This window comes from Drosophila virilis, chromosome 5 (genome assembly GCF_030788295.1).
Source record: "Drosophila virilis strain 15010-1051.87 chromosome 5, Dvir_AGI_RSII-ME, whole genome shotgun sequence".
Taxonomy (NCBI): Eukaryota; Metazoa; Arthropoda; class Insecta; order Diptera; family Drosophilidae; genus Drosophila; species Drosophila virilis.
Window position 1 is genome coordinate 8,310,019 of NC_091547.1, and position 16,398 is coordinate 8,326,416.

The following is a 16,398-nucleotide window of genomic DNA, read 5'->3' on the forward strand; positions in this document are numbered from 1 at the left end:
TACATTATTTAAACTACGGCCTAGAAGAAGGGTATTTTGAGCATTCACCCAGAGTGCATAAACCGGGTCACAGAATCGACAAATTGTGGAAGAGAGTTGTTTTACAAATTGCCTAACACTCTATACATATGATATTTTATGTATATACAAATATGAATGATGTTGCCAAATAGAGAGAGGGAGGGTATACTAAAAGCGCCCCTATTCAGGGGGGGGGCTGTATTTCAAGGGGCATCAGTCCACTCGTTCTTAGTTTTGAATATGTATGTTGTTAATGTTGTCTGTTGATGTGTCGCGTGTCGCTGTTGTTGTTGTTGTTGTTGTTGTTTGTGATATTTATACATAGGTAGTTATAGATAGATATAACTTAAGCACTTGTCCTAGCCTCAGCCTTAGAGCTCGTCATGCTTGGGACCGGAGAACTCATCGTGCGAGATGAAACCGTTCTTGTCCTTGTCCTCATGCTGGAATATCTCCTCGACCAGCTTGTCGTTCTCCTGCAGCATGTTCTTCAGCTCATCGGAGTCCTGGCCCTCCACGGCAGTCATTTGTTTCTTCAGATATTCGCTAACCTGAGCAGGTGAGTTAAGTGCAAAAAATAAGTAATAAGAACAAGTTAGGAATATGATTTAAAAAATAGTAAAAATAAAAAAGTGAAGAATGAGGTTAGTAACGAACCGATACCCACGGATATATCACATATATACACATATATATATATATACATAGAGTGTAGTATAAATAAAATGATAAAAGTGCGATCCATACATAGACGATTACCTCTTCGCGGCTCAGCTGCTTGTCGGCGTTCTCGTCGATCTCCTTGAACACATTTGTGGTCGGCGGCGCGTTGCCAATGTTGATCAGCTCCACCTCAAAGACCAGAGTGGCCTTCGGTGGAATCACATTGCCAGCACCCTGATCACCATAGCCCAACTGTGGCGGAATTGTCAGCTTACGCTTCTCACCTAACAAACAAAGGAAATTCAGATTTATAGGGGATACTTAATAGAGATATTTATAGAGAACTTACCCACACACATGTCCAGCAGACCCTGGTCCCAGCCCTTAATCACCTGTGAATGGGAATAATATTATTAGATTTAAAATTACTTAAGATGAAAATGGAGAATATATTTAGACGATCCTAGAAAACAGTCTTTCCAAAAGGAATTTCTACACTTAACTTGCTTCACTTTCAAACTTTCTTCTTTTTCCTATTTAGCTTAACTTAAGTTTCAGCATGAATTAAAATTTTAAATAATCTATTTGTTTATAGCAAGAGAAAGTACGAGAAGCTTTTTAGAAAAATTATAGAACTGGATACAAATACTTTTTGAAAAGATACTATTATAAGAAATTCTTCTCTCTGTTTTTTGAAATAATTTCTATTGCGCTAGATAAAAAGTCTAATTTGTATACCTTCATAGAGATGTTTATATTACAATTATACAAAAAATATGTTCTAAAAATCTTAAAAAATTGAATGTACATATATTTCTTTAAAATCGTAAACTCTGCCCTCTGTTAAATAGTTTTCTATAGCGCTTAACTTATCCTTTTTTTCATATACTCTCTAATGCTCAACTGTCATAAGTCTAACAAAATCGGATTTCTTTTGTGCCCAATTTATGTATCTATAGGAACAGTGCTTGCCCCAAATGTGGCATTCAACTGAACAGTTCAACTCACCTGGCCGGCGCCCAATTGGAATGTGAAGGGCTGGTCGCGGTCGAAGCTGTAATAAAAAGAGAGAAGCGTCGAGTGAGATGAGCAGAGTCGCAGGCAAATTGTTAGACGCTTGTTAGTCGCAAAGTTTCAAGTGGAGCTTGTTGTTTTTTTTTGTTTTTGTTTTTGGTGAGGGGAGGGAGCTGGCAGGAGTACACACACACACACACACACACACACACACACACCGTCAACTGGCTGCAGTTCGCACATAATCAAGAGGCAAGCCACAGCGCGAGAAAAAAAAACACATTTTAAAACAATACATCATTTTTTATGTCTGCTTGGGGTGGACGCGGGTTTGGGATTTGGGCGCAGGGCGGGGGGCGTGGCATGGGTTGTAAAAACGTTCGCGAAATTATTTGTTTGATGGTCCTGTTTCACGACACGGCTTAAGTTAAGCGAATTACTTTAATTTGTAACGCACAGAAATAAAAAGAGGACATTCCTGGCGAATGGAAAATAACAGACCCCCTGCCCCCTATCCGACTCATCATAATCAGCTGTTCAGGTATGCATGAAACCCTCCCCCCCCCTACCCACAAGGGGGGGAGACTTGAGCATGATGTATGATGTGGCACAGTTGCAATGAAGTAGGCAGATCATTTGATGATTATTATATCCGGTTTACGAGTGTGAGGGCAATATGGATGGGTTTTAAAGTAGAACATTAGAAAATGTAATGCTAAACATGAATATGGAATATATAGAGGCTGGCTTTCAATATAAACAAAAGACAGTCAAAAGGCAGAGAACAAGTTGTAGGAAATCAAGAGAGAGAAGAGGAGAAGTTTAATACAGAAATATCCGATATACTTTATAAAGAAAGGCAAGCGCAGAGATTGTAGAGATTGAAATTGTATATATATATATGGGTTTTTTTTTTAGTCGGGAGTTTTCGACTAGGGAATACCCTGAACCTACAGTTGCAGCTCGCGATAGCGAAAACTATAAAATGAAAGATACTTTTAACTTAAAGATATTATTCTAGAAATTTAAAGAGTAGCTCTTAAAACTTAGGAGATTTGCTCAAAAATCACGATTTCAATGCGATTCAAAATGCAATTTTTAAGTCTTGTAATTTTTTGTCACTTCTAATTTATGCAGATTCTGAGCAAGTTTAACTTTGATTTTGTTTCGCTTGTAAGTCAATAATATATGCCCCCCCCCCCCTCCCGCTCTCTCTTCCTCCCAACCCAGGTATTCCCTGGCGATACGAACTTGCCATTGAAAATGCGTCATTTGGGCCTTGCCTGAGGAAACTTTCAGTATGTCTTTTGTTGTTTGTATTTGAAAAACTTTGCGACTTTGTCTGTTGTTGAAACTTGCGTTACCCTCTATGGCCTTTGGCGTATGCCCCCCAGTTGACGATCATTTTTTAATGAGCCAAAGGGGCGCCGGAAGGGGGCGTGTTATAGATTATTGCAACAAGCACAACAAATGATTAACAAGGCGATGCAGGATACCCGCATGACGACACTTTTGGGCTGACAAAAGTTTTCTACAAATGCCTTTGCGCCCATCAATCCCTGTGCCCCTCCTCTCCCCCTTCCCCTTTCCCCATCCAAGCCGTGTTGCAAACAGTCGCTTGTTTTGTTGTTGTCTGTTAAATATTTTATGTGCATCTCTTGGGCATTTTGCAAGCATTTTTACATATTTTACATGTTCTGTTTGTTTGTTTGTTTGTTTGGGAATCACAAGTTGTGCCGGCTCATGATGATGGCATGCGGATTGGCGGTGCCCGCGGAATAATCCAACCAACCGAAAAAGTGCTACCTCAAGTGCGCCAAGGAGTTGGAGCGTAACCAAAGTGTCCTCGTCCTCGTCGCCCTTGTGTCTCTTACCCCTAACCCAACCACCCGGCCGACAGCTTGTGGCTTTCGCGCTGCTCAAGTGCTGCAAATCTCTTGATGAAATAAAAAACCGTACAAAATTTGTCTGGGTAAACATGTAAAAATAAAAATCAGGCAAGGCCAAGCCTAGCCGATGGACAAATGCTCTTGCAGGCAACAAAGTCGAGTGTTGGAAAAAAAATATGAAAAACATTTCTTATGATTTTTCTTTCAAATATTAAATATACAACAAATGTTATTAAACATCTTTTTAGTAATTGATAAACAATTTTAAATATCCAAACGTCTTTTAAGAAATTAACTTTTAACAAATAGGGATTACATTAACTAAGATGCGTTACAAATCACACAACAAATTCCAGATACTCTCGCGCTTAGGGCACAAAAAGGATGCCAAATGTCAAGCAGGAATACACAACACGCCGGGCACTTCACATGTGTGTGTGTGTGTGTGTGTCGAGGCGGGGGGGATTACGACCCTTAAGACATAGTCAGGGGGTCCCCCCCACAAACGTAGCCGCGACTCGACGCTTGGCTGTGAATTTTTATTGCATTATTTTCCATGAATTTCTAGTAATATGTGAAAATTTTATAGCACCTCACATGTGTCTGTCGAGAGGCCGAGAGAGAGAGGGAGAGGGGGAGAGACCCGCTCTGACTCAGCACGCACAGGTGATTGGGAGGATTGTGGATTTTTCTCGGTTTGGGTTTGGGATTGGGATCCTGCTGCGTATCCGGCTAATTTATGCGATTTACGGCAATAAATGTTACACATTTGCGTTTATTTATGCCGTTGATCAATGTTAATTGTTATGCATGGAGGCGAGGCAGGGAAAAAGTGGATTTGCTCAAGGCTAAAAGCGATTTGAGCTATTCGCAAATTGAGCTGAAGCAATCAAACATATAACTCGACTACGATACTAGAAAAAAATATAATATACAGCACATTAGTTGGACTAAATGAATTTAGCTACTTTCCAATGTTTGTAGATTTAATACCCTTGCAGTTGGGTGAGCGGAGTGAAGCTCGTAAATGCATGAGTTTGAATATTTACCAAACAAGAAGCTGCTTTTGCTCCAATTATTCCTATGGAAGCTATGCTTTATAATAGTCCGATGTTAATAATATTTTTCATATATATGTGGGAAGCAAAGTGAAACTTGGTCAAGATATTTGATTGAACAAACCGCTTTGCATACAAGAAGCTACTTTTCAACCGATCGTCCCTTTGGATCTATGCAAGGTTGCAAGAGGATAGCTTTAAGAGTGAGAGACCGATTCACATGGAAATAGACAGGGGAACGGAGGAACAGACGAACAACTCGGCTGTTGATGCTGAGCTAGAATCTATATCTATATTAAAATTCGCTAACTTCTCCTTCTAATTTACATTTTATACTCTCACACAACTTGCAGAAACTTAGCTATTTCGAAGAGTTTTACAAATGATATTAAATAATATACCAATTGCTCAAATACTCAGCTTAATAGCTCAAAGGCCTAGCGATTTGTTAGCTCTGAACAGCTTTAAGGCCCTTTGCAGTTGACATTTTACAAATCATTAGGCTTCAATTAAAGCGTTTAAGAGTTTGCGCCGTGCGTTAAATAAATTAATAAAATCGTTTAAACGTGTTGATTTTTCCAGTCAACTCGCATACACATGTCCAGATCCGTAGTCGTATCCGCTGCGCCTGCACACACACACTGTCCCCAGGCATGCAAAATTGATGATGCGCCGCAACTGATGCAATGCCAAACAAAAGGTCAGCTTGAACCAGTGGAAATGACGGGCGAGTAGCGAGCACCTGATGGCACAGGTGTTTTTTTGCCAGAAACTGAACAAACAGGCGCTTACAACAAGAACTGAAAACTTGTGCAACAAATGTTGCGTAAATGTTGCCGATTTGCGTGACTTTGGTTTTGCCTCTCTTTTTTCTTTTTTTTTGGTGTGCTGCACATTATCATAAAGTCAAACAACAAATGTAAACTCATTTTTTTTTGTCGGCTGGCTGTAGCAGGAGCTGGAGGTATCACTAAATATTTAATAAGTTTCGATTTCATTCGGATGGCGAGCCACGGGCATTGCCATTGGAATTTTTATGCATTCGATGGGCATTTAAAATGCAGCTCAATGGGCAGAAAAAAAAAAAGAGCGTAGAGAGAGTAGGCAAAAAAAAAAAAAAACATTCGTTTTAACCATTACGTGATTCCCAAGCCCGATACACTGCCTGGCGAGGGTAGCGTAGGGTTGGTGTTTCTTGGGCTGGTAAATCATGCCAAGCCACTTGCTGCACACTTTGCCGACATTCAATCCAATCAAATTGAATCCTTTGGCTGCTGTCCGGGTGGTTTGGCCCATTGATGACCTCGTTTTTATGTGCGTCGTTGTCCGAAGTTATAAAATCAAATATGCGTACTCTTCGGCAGGAGTAAAAAAGAAAACCTCAAGCGACAAGTTGCCACCGAGGCGGCAAACCCAGCGATTAATGCTGCAACATGGCGCAACATGTCAGAGTCGGTTTCTTGGGACTCTTTGGGGTTTTGGTCAATGTGCGAACAATTCGCAGCTGGTGAAGTTTTTGGTGGCGCAAAATTTATGCGCCTGCTGTGCGCGGCAGCATCACGTGCCACCTATAAGAATTGTTGCAGCCTGCTTGTACATTTTTGAAGCAGTCACAAAAATACAAAAAATTGTGCAAGTACATTTTGCAGCAGGCACATTAATTATTTAAGCTATCTACGAATGTGCGCAGCAACTGAAGACGTTTGGCAATTTCTTCTTATTTTTTTTTTTTTTTTGCTTGCAAAAAAGAAATCGAAAAGCCAGGCGCGTCTCCAGCAGCTGCCCCTTAGGGGCATGACTTGGCACAGTGGGCTGAGAGCACGCAAATTTGTTGCATACAATTTTGATTTATATCTAAGCTTTTTATTCAGCTAGCTGAAAAGCTCATGAGAGCTTTAAGTGAACCTCAAAAGCAATTGAATCTCAATTAAAGCTCGCTAAAACATCGAGGTTATCTCCCTGTTTTATTTACAAAATTCTGTGTTAAGGAAAGCTTTGCCGACCCACTTTTCACAAACTGTAGACCGTGCATTTGTCTACGCACAACAAACACTTGAAAGCTTAACCTGCAACAACTTAAAAGCTTAGCAATACCAATTCAAGGACAGTTAATTAGTGTGCTTGATACTAAAAAGAAAAACTTAGAGCTCAAAGCTCAACCACACAAAATACTTATATTCCAAGGCACAACTGGCAGTAGCTTAAAAGCCCGCCAAGCTCACAAGCTCAAAGTTCAACTAAACTTAAATATCAGATTGTTTTTATAGTTCCACAATTTTGAGGCAGGGAAAACCAATTCGGCCCACTGTGCACACACGGCAGACTGTGCTGCACAGCAACTTTAACTGATTGCTTCATATGGTAATGAGCTTTAGATTTAGTGGCATGCATGTAGATAAAGTCGTTGCCCACACTCAAACACACACCCCCAACTGAACCACCGATCATTAAGCAGTCATAAGTGTTTCCTCTGCAAATTGATGCCAAGGCGGGCAACAGATCGTCTCCACTCGAGCTCAAAAGATTGCGGCGTTGTGTGGAAGCGCGTCAGGGCCAAATGCATTTTTCTATCCTTTCCTGTTGGCCGCACTAATTGTCGAGTGGAGCGCAAAAAAAGCGAAGCTCCAACGAACTGGAGACTCTGGTGACAGTCAAGGTTGTCTGCCTTGGCTAATGGCTTTGCGCCTAAAAAAAAACTTTCACTTCGCAGCATTTCGAGTTATTTCATTTTCAGCTCTTTTTCCTTATTTTTATGCGCTCCGCTTTTGGACATTAAGTTGCACTTGACGCACTCAACGTTGCTGCCACATACAAATCATGACGACGACGACGACGACAGCGCCTAAGATATGACTATAAAAGATTGGGTGAGACGCCGGGGGGGCTGGTCGGGCGGACTGTCTGCCTGTTGTCAAATTATGTTCGTGCAACATGCTGCAAGTTTGCCGTTGTGCTTGTGTATACCCTTATTTTCAGTTGCAAATTGCAATTTTAATGGGCTACAAGATGCGATCCGTTGCACAAGTTGCAGTTATAAAAAAAAACCCTGCCGCATCCCTCTCTCTCTCTCGCTTCCATTTGCAGTTTGAGCTGCAACGCGGCGTATGCGCGATAAATTCAAACAAACCTGCAGAAACTACTTTGCCATTGGGCAGTTATTGTGCAAGTAGATATTCCTTTCTGTCTGTCTGGCATTTGACTTATCTAACTTCTTTTTGTTGTTCATAATATTTCTTTAAATATAGAATTTCGTATAAGGTTTACATTATTATAATTCATTTGAAGCACGTCCCTCAGCGAAATTCTCGTCTTGGCAAGCGTATCTCAACATTTTGCTAGCCAACTCTTGCGTAGCTCTAGTTGCCAACAACTTTAAGAAAGTATCAAATTTTGCATGCAGCAGCTAACAAATTAATTTTTCGTGCACAATGACAACAATGTCTCGCGAGTGGAGTGTGCGATGTGACTCTTGGAAGGGTTTGGCTTACCAAAAAAAAAAAAATAGGCGTGGCAAGAGTTGTGAGAACCCAACGCTGCTCCACATAAGCACATATATCATAAGTGTGGGCGGGCGAGGGGTGAGCTGCTCATGTTGCGCGTCAGGCTGATTAGAATATAGCGGGACGTTTGCATTATTTATGCCAGCCAAATGAAGGTTTGCGGGTCAAAGGCTGGTCGCCGTAGATGTCGTGCTTGTGCTGCCGTGAAACAGGAGCAGCAACAGAAAGAGGAGCAGCAACAGCTCCATTGACAAAGTGTGGGCGCACGTGACAAGGCAGTGGCAAATGACAGGTGGACGAGTAGGTAACTCCTGGACGCCAGACCAGGCTGAATGTCAGGCTGCAACAATGAAAATAAAAGGCGGCAGGCACGTGACAGGACTCGCTCTGCGCTCATTATTGAATAACTTATTGAGCAAATGCGCAGCAACTGCGGCCATTTTAATTGCAGTGTACCTTAAAAGATGCTCAAAGAAAAGTCGCCAAATGAAATTAGTTGGGCCAAGGAACGCCCTGTACCATATAATCCTTTTTATGCCCAGCCAGGCACGTATGCAATAAGGACACAAACTGTACGCTACAATTATTTTTCCATAATGAAACCTATTCTAATTGAAGAACGTTTTAATCTGTCTGTGTGTGCTTTGGACACATTTTCGATTATTTTACAGGGGGTTTTTTTTGAACAATTAGAGAACTCAATTGGAATCAGTATCAATCAGAATGATCTAGTAGTTCAGGGAACTGAACAACGAGAATTCGGTCTCGAATTTATGGAGAGGACTCAGGCAGTCTTGGTCTCTACTATTCAAAACTCTCCCTTTCTTCCATTATAATATAGTGCCAAAAATAATAATAAAAATCATTAAACAATCAAGTATATGAACTAGTTCACGTTGGTTCAGCTTGATTCCCCAAAAAGTAATAGCATAGATATAGACCTGATGTTTGATTTGTGCCTTCTCTCTGCTCAGATTAACTAAAAACTAGCTCTCAGTCAAGCAACATATTTAGATCATTTTCAGGGCAAAGAACTAGTTCACAAGTGGTTCACAGTCCAATAACTCGGCAAATACTTGACCAATACGGCTGAAACTTGGTATATAGATAGATAAACTGAAACTAGATCTCAGTCGAGCAACAGTTTGCAGTTCTCATGGATTTAAATACATTTTGCAATCAAGGAACTAGTTCACAAATGGTTCACAGACCTATAACTCGGCAAATACTTGAGCGATAGAGCTGAAATTTGGTCTGCAGACAAAACTAACTTAGACTACAGAGTATTTGACAGTCGAACCGATATTTACATAATTTTTTTCGAATGAACCGATTCACAGGTGGTTCACTTTGTTCATTTAAATAAGGACTCAGCTCAGCTGAGCTCAAACAGCATCTCGTAGTGCAGCAACAATTTTGAATACCTTACATCTGCTCCATGTCAAAAAATGTTATGCTATTCAAGGGGCATAAAGAAGCATTCAACTGCTGCCTGCAAATGGCACTTCAATGGGCAATTGAGCTGCCATTTAGACGCTTGTCAAATGCACAAAGAGCGAGCGTCTATATCTGCCAGCCTTAAGCTTAAGCCCTTTCATTTAGCTATCTGCAGCTTAATTAGCAGATGGGGTTGGGTTTGAAAAAAGAATGCCGTGGCAAGCACTCAGGCGCCACAAGCAGCTAGCAGGTAGCTAATTTCCGGCGTTGTTGGCTCAACAGAGATTCGCAGGAAAATAAAAGACAGAACAAAAAAAAATAATAAAAAACTCTTAAGTTAAGCAGCGTATTCAACGCTTCAGGCTACACTGTTGCCAAAGAATTTTTGCATACACAACTGGTAGCTGTCGTTCGTCCTGGCAAAGCGTCCTTCGCCGGCTGCACTCGGGGCTGGCAAAGTGCCTGTCGCTTGGGTTAAGTGCGGCGAGGCATTTAAGCCAAAATGAAAGTCCAGAGTATGGGCGCAATTTAGCAAAATGTTGACTTCAGCAACAAGTGGCTGGCTGCACAGGGGGCGAGGAGGGGAGGGGAGGGGGCGAGGGGGTCGACGAGTGCGTGGGGTGACAAAAAAGGACATCTTGTGGGAACAGCCCTGACTGAGCACTGATTGAGTTAGTGTTCGGGTCGAGAGCCGAGTTGGCAGCACGCTAAATTAAACAGCAATTCCAAACTTTCGGCACAAACTTTCACATAATTTGTGACTCGCACACTTCAGCTGTGCACGTGTGTGTGTGTGTGTTTGGCCAGGTAAAAACAGAACTAGACATTCACAATTTTGTTTAGCATATGTGCTAAAATCGTATTATAAAAACGATTTCCTGCACAAAAGACTCCATTTTGACCTTGTTAGGCAAATCAAAATAAATATTATTATGTCCAGGCATAAAATCAAATGAAAAATACCTTAAAGTTTTAAGGTTTTAATCTTAATGGACAGAGTTAAACAAAAGTTTCTTCTAATATATTTGCAGAAGTCCACATACCAAAATTTAAGGCCTTCGATAGTCTCCCAGTTCGAATAGTTCGCAATGATAGATCAGTGGGAAAAGTTTCTCAAGATTCATATTTCGAAACATTAAAAAAGTCTATCGAACTTATATACAATACATATTTATCCGTTTTCACTATATAACTATATATATTTAGAGTTGGGGAAACAAAATAAAATTAAAAACTTGCCAAATTAGTCAGATCCCAATCATAAATTAGGCATTCATTTGAAGAGTCAACTATGATGTCACATATTTCCATTTGTTAATCATTTTAACGCTCTGTCACAACAATTTATTTATTTATTTATTAATATTCTACAAATATCAAACGAGCCCAAAATGTTGAGCTCAACTTACGCTTATCTCCGCCTCGTATATGTAAAAAACATGACACATATTGTATTTGAACCAGATTTTGTTTCTATTTTTTTTTTATTTTTATTGTTTCTGCTAGTTTATTCATATTAACACGATAAGAATGAAATTGATAATGAAGCGATTGCAACGGCAACCGAAATTGATTATATTCTTAATATAGAAATAGCATTCAACGGGGTTGGGGGAAGTGAAAACGGGGTATGCCCACAAGTACTTAGGTTGAAGCGAAAATTTATACTCTGTAAAGAGTTGGACTTTAATTGGCTTTGCCTGTGGCAATAAATTGAGCTCTTAAATAAGGCAAGCTTTAGAACTCAATTTAAATAAAGTAGAATAAATTCGTGTTTAACAAGAAACCAGGCAAAAGTTAAGGAGAATATATATATATAGACAGAGTGGAACCACAATTACATCTAGTTAAAAGAGAAAGGGAAAATAAGTGTCTGCTGTATTAAAACGTTTAAGGATGAGGTACAAAGAAGAAATGAAAAACTAGCACTCTCCAAGAGAGAAATAACAAACTGCAAGGATGGCTTGTTCAAATGTACAAAAAGAAACTTAACTAGCTTCTTTCTTTTGGTAGACGTGCATGCTTCTATCCATACATAACCTTTAAGGATGGTGCACAAAAGGAATGTAAAACAGTCTCTTTAGAGAGCAAACGCTTTGGAGTTAACAACTGTTCCGTCGAATATTTCAACATGTGTCTATCAGGCACATAATGTGTACTTATTATGAATTTCTGTCTTTATGGGGCGCAAGAGAAGCAGCTGTGCAACAACTGCAGCGGCCACAATTGAGGTGGACGTGACGCTGCAGCAGCAGCAACAAACAAAGCCACATGCAACAGAGGTCAAAAAAGAAGCGCATTCAAAATGCTGGCCAACAATTGAGATCGCTTATCAGTTGGCGTCTAATTTACGACAATGAGCCGCCATCGAGGCCTATGCGGCACATGCTTAATCCCCGCCGTGCGTGTGTGTGTTTGTGTGTGTGTGCTACATATTTATGTGCTTGTGTGTACGTGCATGCAAATATGAGTTTACAGTTTTAACAGTGTTGTTTAACAGCTGTGGGCTTTAACTTGCCTGAACTCGTGGCATTCAAAAGTGTTGTGAAACTCACCTTGAATCAAACTTCTTGCCATCGGCCTGCAGGGTGCCAGTGTAGTGCATGGTGAGGGAATCGCCACTCTTTGTTTTCTGATCACAAATCTCTGGTTTGCTGATCACATCCACTTTCAGTTCGCTGCAGTGTACGCCGCTGAAGGCCACCAGGAGGCAGGAGAAAACAATTGACTTCAACATGGCTGCAAGTGAGAAAGGAAATACAATTAATAGAGCAAAACGGAGCATGGAAAGCACATTAAAGCTTCAAGCACATTTAATCAAATATTTAAAATACAACAAAGAAAGCTTTTTTCAGAAATTAAAAGAATTTCTAGGGGAGCTTTGACAGCTCATTAAAGCTTTAAGGGCATTTTTCTCAGCAATTTTAAGTAAATACTCATTAATATTTAATCGGAATAAAAGTATGCTTAAAGCTCATTAATGCTGAGAGCGAACCTTTTGACTAAATATCAAAAAAAAGCTTAAGTAAATCTATATTATTAAGCTCTTAGCTTTTTTGACGTTTTGAAAATTGAGTTGACCCAATTGAGTTGCACTTCTTTACATGCTTTACAATTGGCTGAACTTCTATATGAACTAGTTCAAGCTTCGAGCAAAGTTGGTTACACAAATTATTAAAGATTACACAATTCAATCAAGAGCTGAAAACTGTGCGCCAATTAAAAAAGAGGTGCACACAGTGTAAAGTTGAAATAATTAAAAAAAAAAAAAACAGATGAGTAAAGAGTGAACAAATTGTATATTATGCAAATCTGAAGCTCGCTTCAGGTTTTATCCAATTGCAGAGGATTACGCAATGCCAAAATTGCAAATTATTGCTGTGAACGTGTGTGTGTGTGTGTGAGCGTGTTGAGTGTGTTGTGTTGTGTGTGTATTAACGGTGCGTATGCGTAATGTCCGCAAATCGCAAAAGGTGACGATGACCATAATGGGGCTTGGGATGGGAAGCACCATTTCGATTTCGAAAACTCGTCATTTTAAATAGTTCGTTTTTGTTTGTTTTTTGTTGTTTTTTTACTTGTTTTTTTTGTTTGTTTTTTTTTTGTTGTGTAGGTGTTTCGAAATTGCAAATGAAAGTTGGGAATTGGACAAGTTGGGCATTTTCAATGGGCCATTCGAAAGATTTATGCGCTTTGGAAGAAAGCGTTTTCAAGAAAATGATTTGCAATAAATAAGCTCTATGAATGACAACAACAACAATAACAGCAACAACAACTCGAGATACAAAACTTTCACTAATCAAAGACCGCACATTGGGCCGAGATGGTAACGGCACAATTAACATCTTGACTCTCTTCTAGATCGCTTCTGCGTTTGCTCTTTGCTTTTAAACTTCTCTTTAGATGCCCTACGAGCAGTGTTATACGAATATGCAGTGCAGTGTGTACTTCAATCTTTAATATGTCGACATACTCAGTTGATCTTTTAGTTAAATTCTTCATTCATTTCAACTTTCTGATAGGCTCTTCTATTATAGCAAGTTTTTTTTTTGAGGAAAGAACTTCTATATATGCAAAGCCAAAATCTTTGGTAAAAATATTTACACAAAAGTTGTGTAGTTGTTCTTCTCTCATACTACAAGATGGTATATTTTATCTTCTCATTTGTGGCGATTGCTTGAAACCTGATAAGGAAGCGAAGCGACAAATACTTCAAAATAGCTATAAGACTGGGTCAGAAGATAGAAATAAAGAAATGAAATTTTCATATTTCAGGGGAAGTTTTTTAATATCGGAAGCATTTCTTTTAGACTACAAATATTTATCATAGCGAGAAATCCAAGATTTCGAAAGAATAAACATCCAACACAAACAAAACTTATATATTGAATGCAAGTCTAGAGCGTATTGAATGTTCGGCTTGGGGAATTAGCCTCTGCTTTCGTGTTTCGTTGTTGTTGCTTCTTCTTCTTTTTGTTTTTTTTTTTGGGCGTTTACAGCAAAACCAGTTGCGTGTTGCCACCTTGTCTTTGTTGCTTTGCTCTTGTCTTTTACTTTGTTTTTTTTTTTTTTTTTTTTTTGGTTTGTTTGATTTGAGAGCTCATTTTAAAGCCTGGTTCGTTGAACTGTCGCCCGAACCGTTAGTTAGCCCACCTGGGCAAATGCAATGACTCGACTAAATAATTTGCAACTGAACGTTAATGAGATGAAAACTTTGCTGACAACAGCAAGGGGCACACGTCATGAGTTTTTCCATAAGACAGTAAAAAGCAAAAAACAGCAACTAAGTAAAACAACAAACAAATTGTGATTAGCTGCACACGACAACAACGCTACAACAACAACAACAACAAAAACAACAACAACAGTCGCAGCGACAACCGTTTTTAGGCCGGCCGGGAGATAAGCGCTGTTGAGTTAAGTTTTATGCTCAGTTTCGTTAAGTTTTCTTCGGCTGGAACGTCTTCGTGGCTCACACCGCGCCCGCCCCCTGCCCTATGTGCGATCGCTCTCTTTGGTTTCCGCTGTGCCGCGACATTCGCTGATGTGTACAACACGATGTGAATATGAATGAAAAAGACACGCCAGCTAGCCAAAGTACACGCTTTCATTTTGTATCATTTGCGTTTTACTTCCAATTAACTGCATTTTTTATGCACACACGCACACACACACAAACACACACAGTCACACATTGTCTATTAAATAGTTAAGTTTGTTTATACCTTTTGTTTTGCTTATTTACTTGTGTATTCCACTCAATTAGTCCCGGATATAAACACGGCGAGCAAAGAGCAAACGGCGCTAAGCAACGGGCACAACTGCTACGATCGATGTGCGCAAGGCAACTGTTGGAATTTTGACGACGGCGTCGCAGTTTACTATATGCAGCGTAGAGCTTTGCGAGCGTGTCGCAGCGTATGGTCTGCCGCAGTCGACGTCAACACCAATACAGCTGCACCAAAAACCGACTGATCGAGAGCGAGACGGAGCAACAGATAGCGAGAGCGCGCCGCAGCCAAACACTTGTCCACGTAATCAAAGCAACTCGCGCAGCACTCGAGCGGTTCGCGGTAAGCGATATAATTTGGGCGCTCTTAATTGTGGGGCCGAATTTTTAACAACTGTGACAGCAAACTGTTATATTACTTGAATAGTGTTGTGAATGGCATAAAGCGACAGAATGTTGGAAAATAAAAGGATATTAAGAAAATATTCTGAAAAAGTTTGACTTTTAACACACTCGGAAGTGTTTATTTGAGAGAGGGAGAGAGAGAGAGAGCGCGAGAGAGCAAAACTCTGCATTTAAAATAATATAACACATTAATTGATTTGCTTTTTAAATAAAAATCGTTAAACTTACATTGATGTTTCTTCTTACAAACGAATATGAAATATTTGTATAAAAGTATTTTTAGTTTCCAAAAAACCAGAAACAAAAACGAAATTAGGATAGAGATCAGACGCACAACCTGCTCGCGCTTAGCTACAATGTTAACTGTTAGCTGGGCAGCTCGTTTGCGACAAGGATGCTGCAAGCATGTTGCTGGCAACATGTTGCTGGGCAGCCGACATGCATGTTGCTAAGCATTTCACGAAAACCACGCCCCCGAAGACGCATGCGCTAGAGCCAAGTGGGCGGAGCTAAAATCAATTAATTTTCATGTTTTTCAGTTAAACATAAAACATGTGTCAATAATTAAATTCAAAGTAATATTATTAACTCTAATCTCTATTATCTTAACATATATATATAGGTGGATAAGTCCGCAGTATATATTATCTCTATGCGAACGTGGGTGCGCCCCACGAATTCCGACAAAAATAAAACCCATTACTCTAGGGGTCATTTTACGCCCCAATGAATGCGATTGTTCATCGCAAATCAATTAGAATTTCGCGAAATCAATTTAATTAGCTGCCAGTTGTAAATTAAATCGCAGCGCGTCGGTTGTTTTTTCTCGAATCGAATCGAATCGAAAAATGCTGCAGGAGCTACAGAATCCTCCGGAGGCTTACGCCCTGAAACGTCGAGATCACAGATTTGTGGTCGAACGCATCGAGGGTATCATTAATCCGGCCTATGAGCCCGACTCGGGTGGGGATGCCAAATCGGAGAGCCGAGCGACCAATCAACGCAATGTCCAATCAAAATGGCGAGTATAGAGTATATCATATACAAGTGGAAACCTATAATAATAACAAAAATAACAATTGCACCTTTTGGAAGAAACAAAAGTTTTTAACAAAGTCTTGAACTTCATCGTGTAAACTTGCATGCGGTGCTGCTTGCAGAGAACTCGGCAAAAAGACCTT

At 40.0% G+C, this 16,398-nt stretch overlaps 2 protein-coding genes across 3 annotated transcripts; one reads left to right on the forward strand and one right to left on the reverse strand.

The window, feature by feature from the left end:
• Positions 1-185: 185 nt before the first annotated feature.
• Fkbp14 (peptidyl-prolyl cis-trans isomerase Fkb14) lies at positions 186-15,181 on the reverse strand. Of its 2 annotated transcripts, none has more exons than XM_015174624.3 (6): positions 14,808-15,181; positions 12,138-12,321; positions 1,693-1,738; positions 1,034-1,076; positions 769-968; positions 186-572 (listed from the first exon to the last, which is right to left on the reverse strand). In XM_015174624.3, exons 2-6 carry the CDS (start codon positions 12,317-12,319, stop codon positions 393-395), a joined length of 651 nt encoding a protein of 216 aa, XP_015030110.1. In that variant the 5' UTR covers positions 12,320-12,321; positions 14,808-15,181; the 3' UTR covers positions 186-392. The 2 variants fall into 2 exon arrangements, with proteins under 2 accessions (XP_015030110.1, XP_002050723.1); XM_002050687.4 differs by having other exon boundaries at positions 781-968; positions 14,808-14,977.
• Positions 15,182-16,019: 838 nt separating this feature from the next.
• Positions 16,020-16,360, forward strand: LOC138911398 (uncharacterized). Its single transcript, XM_070210200.1, has one exon. It carries the CDS (start codon positions 16,066-16,068, stop codon positions 16,246-16,248), a length of 183 nt encoding a protein of 60 aa, XP_070066301.1. The 5' UTR covers positions 16,020-16,065; the 3' UTR covers positions 16,249-16,360.
• Positions 16,361-16,398: the final 38 nt, after the last annotated feature.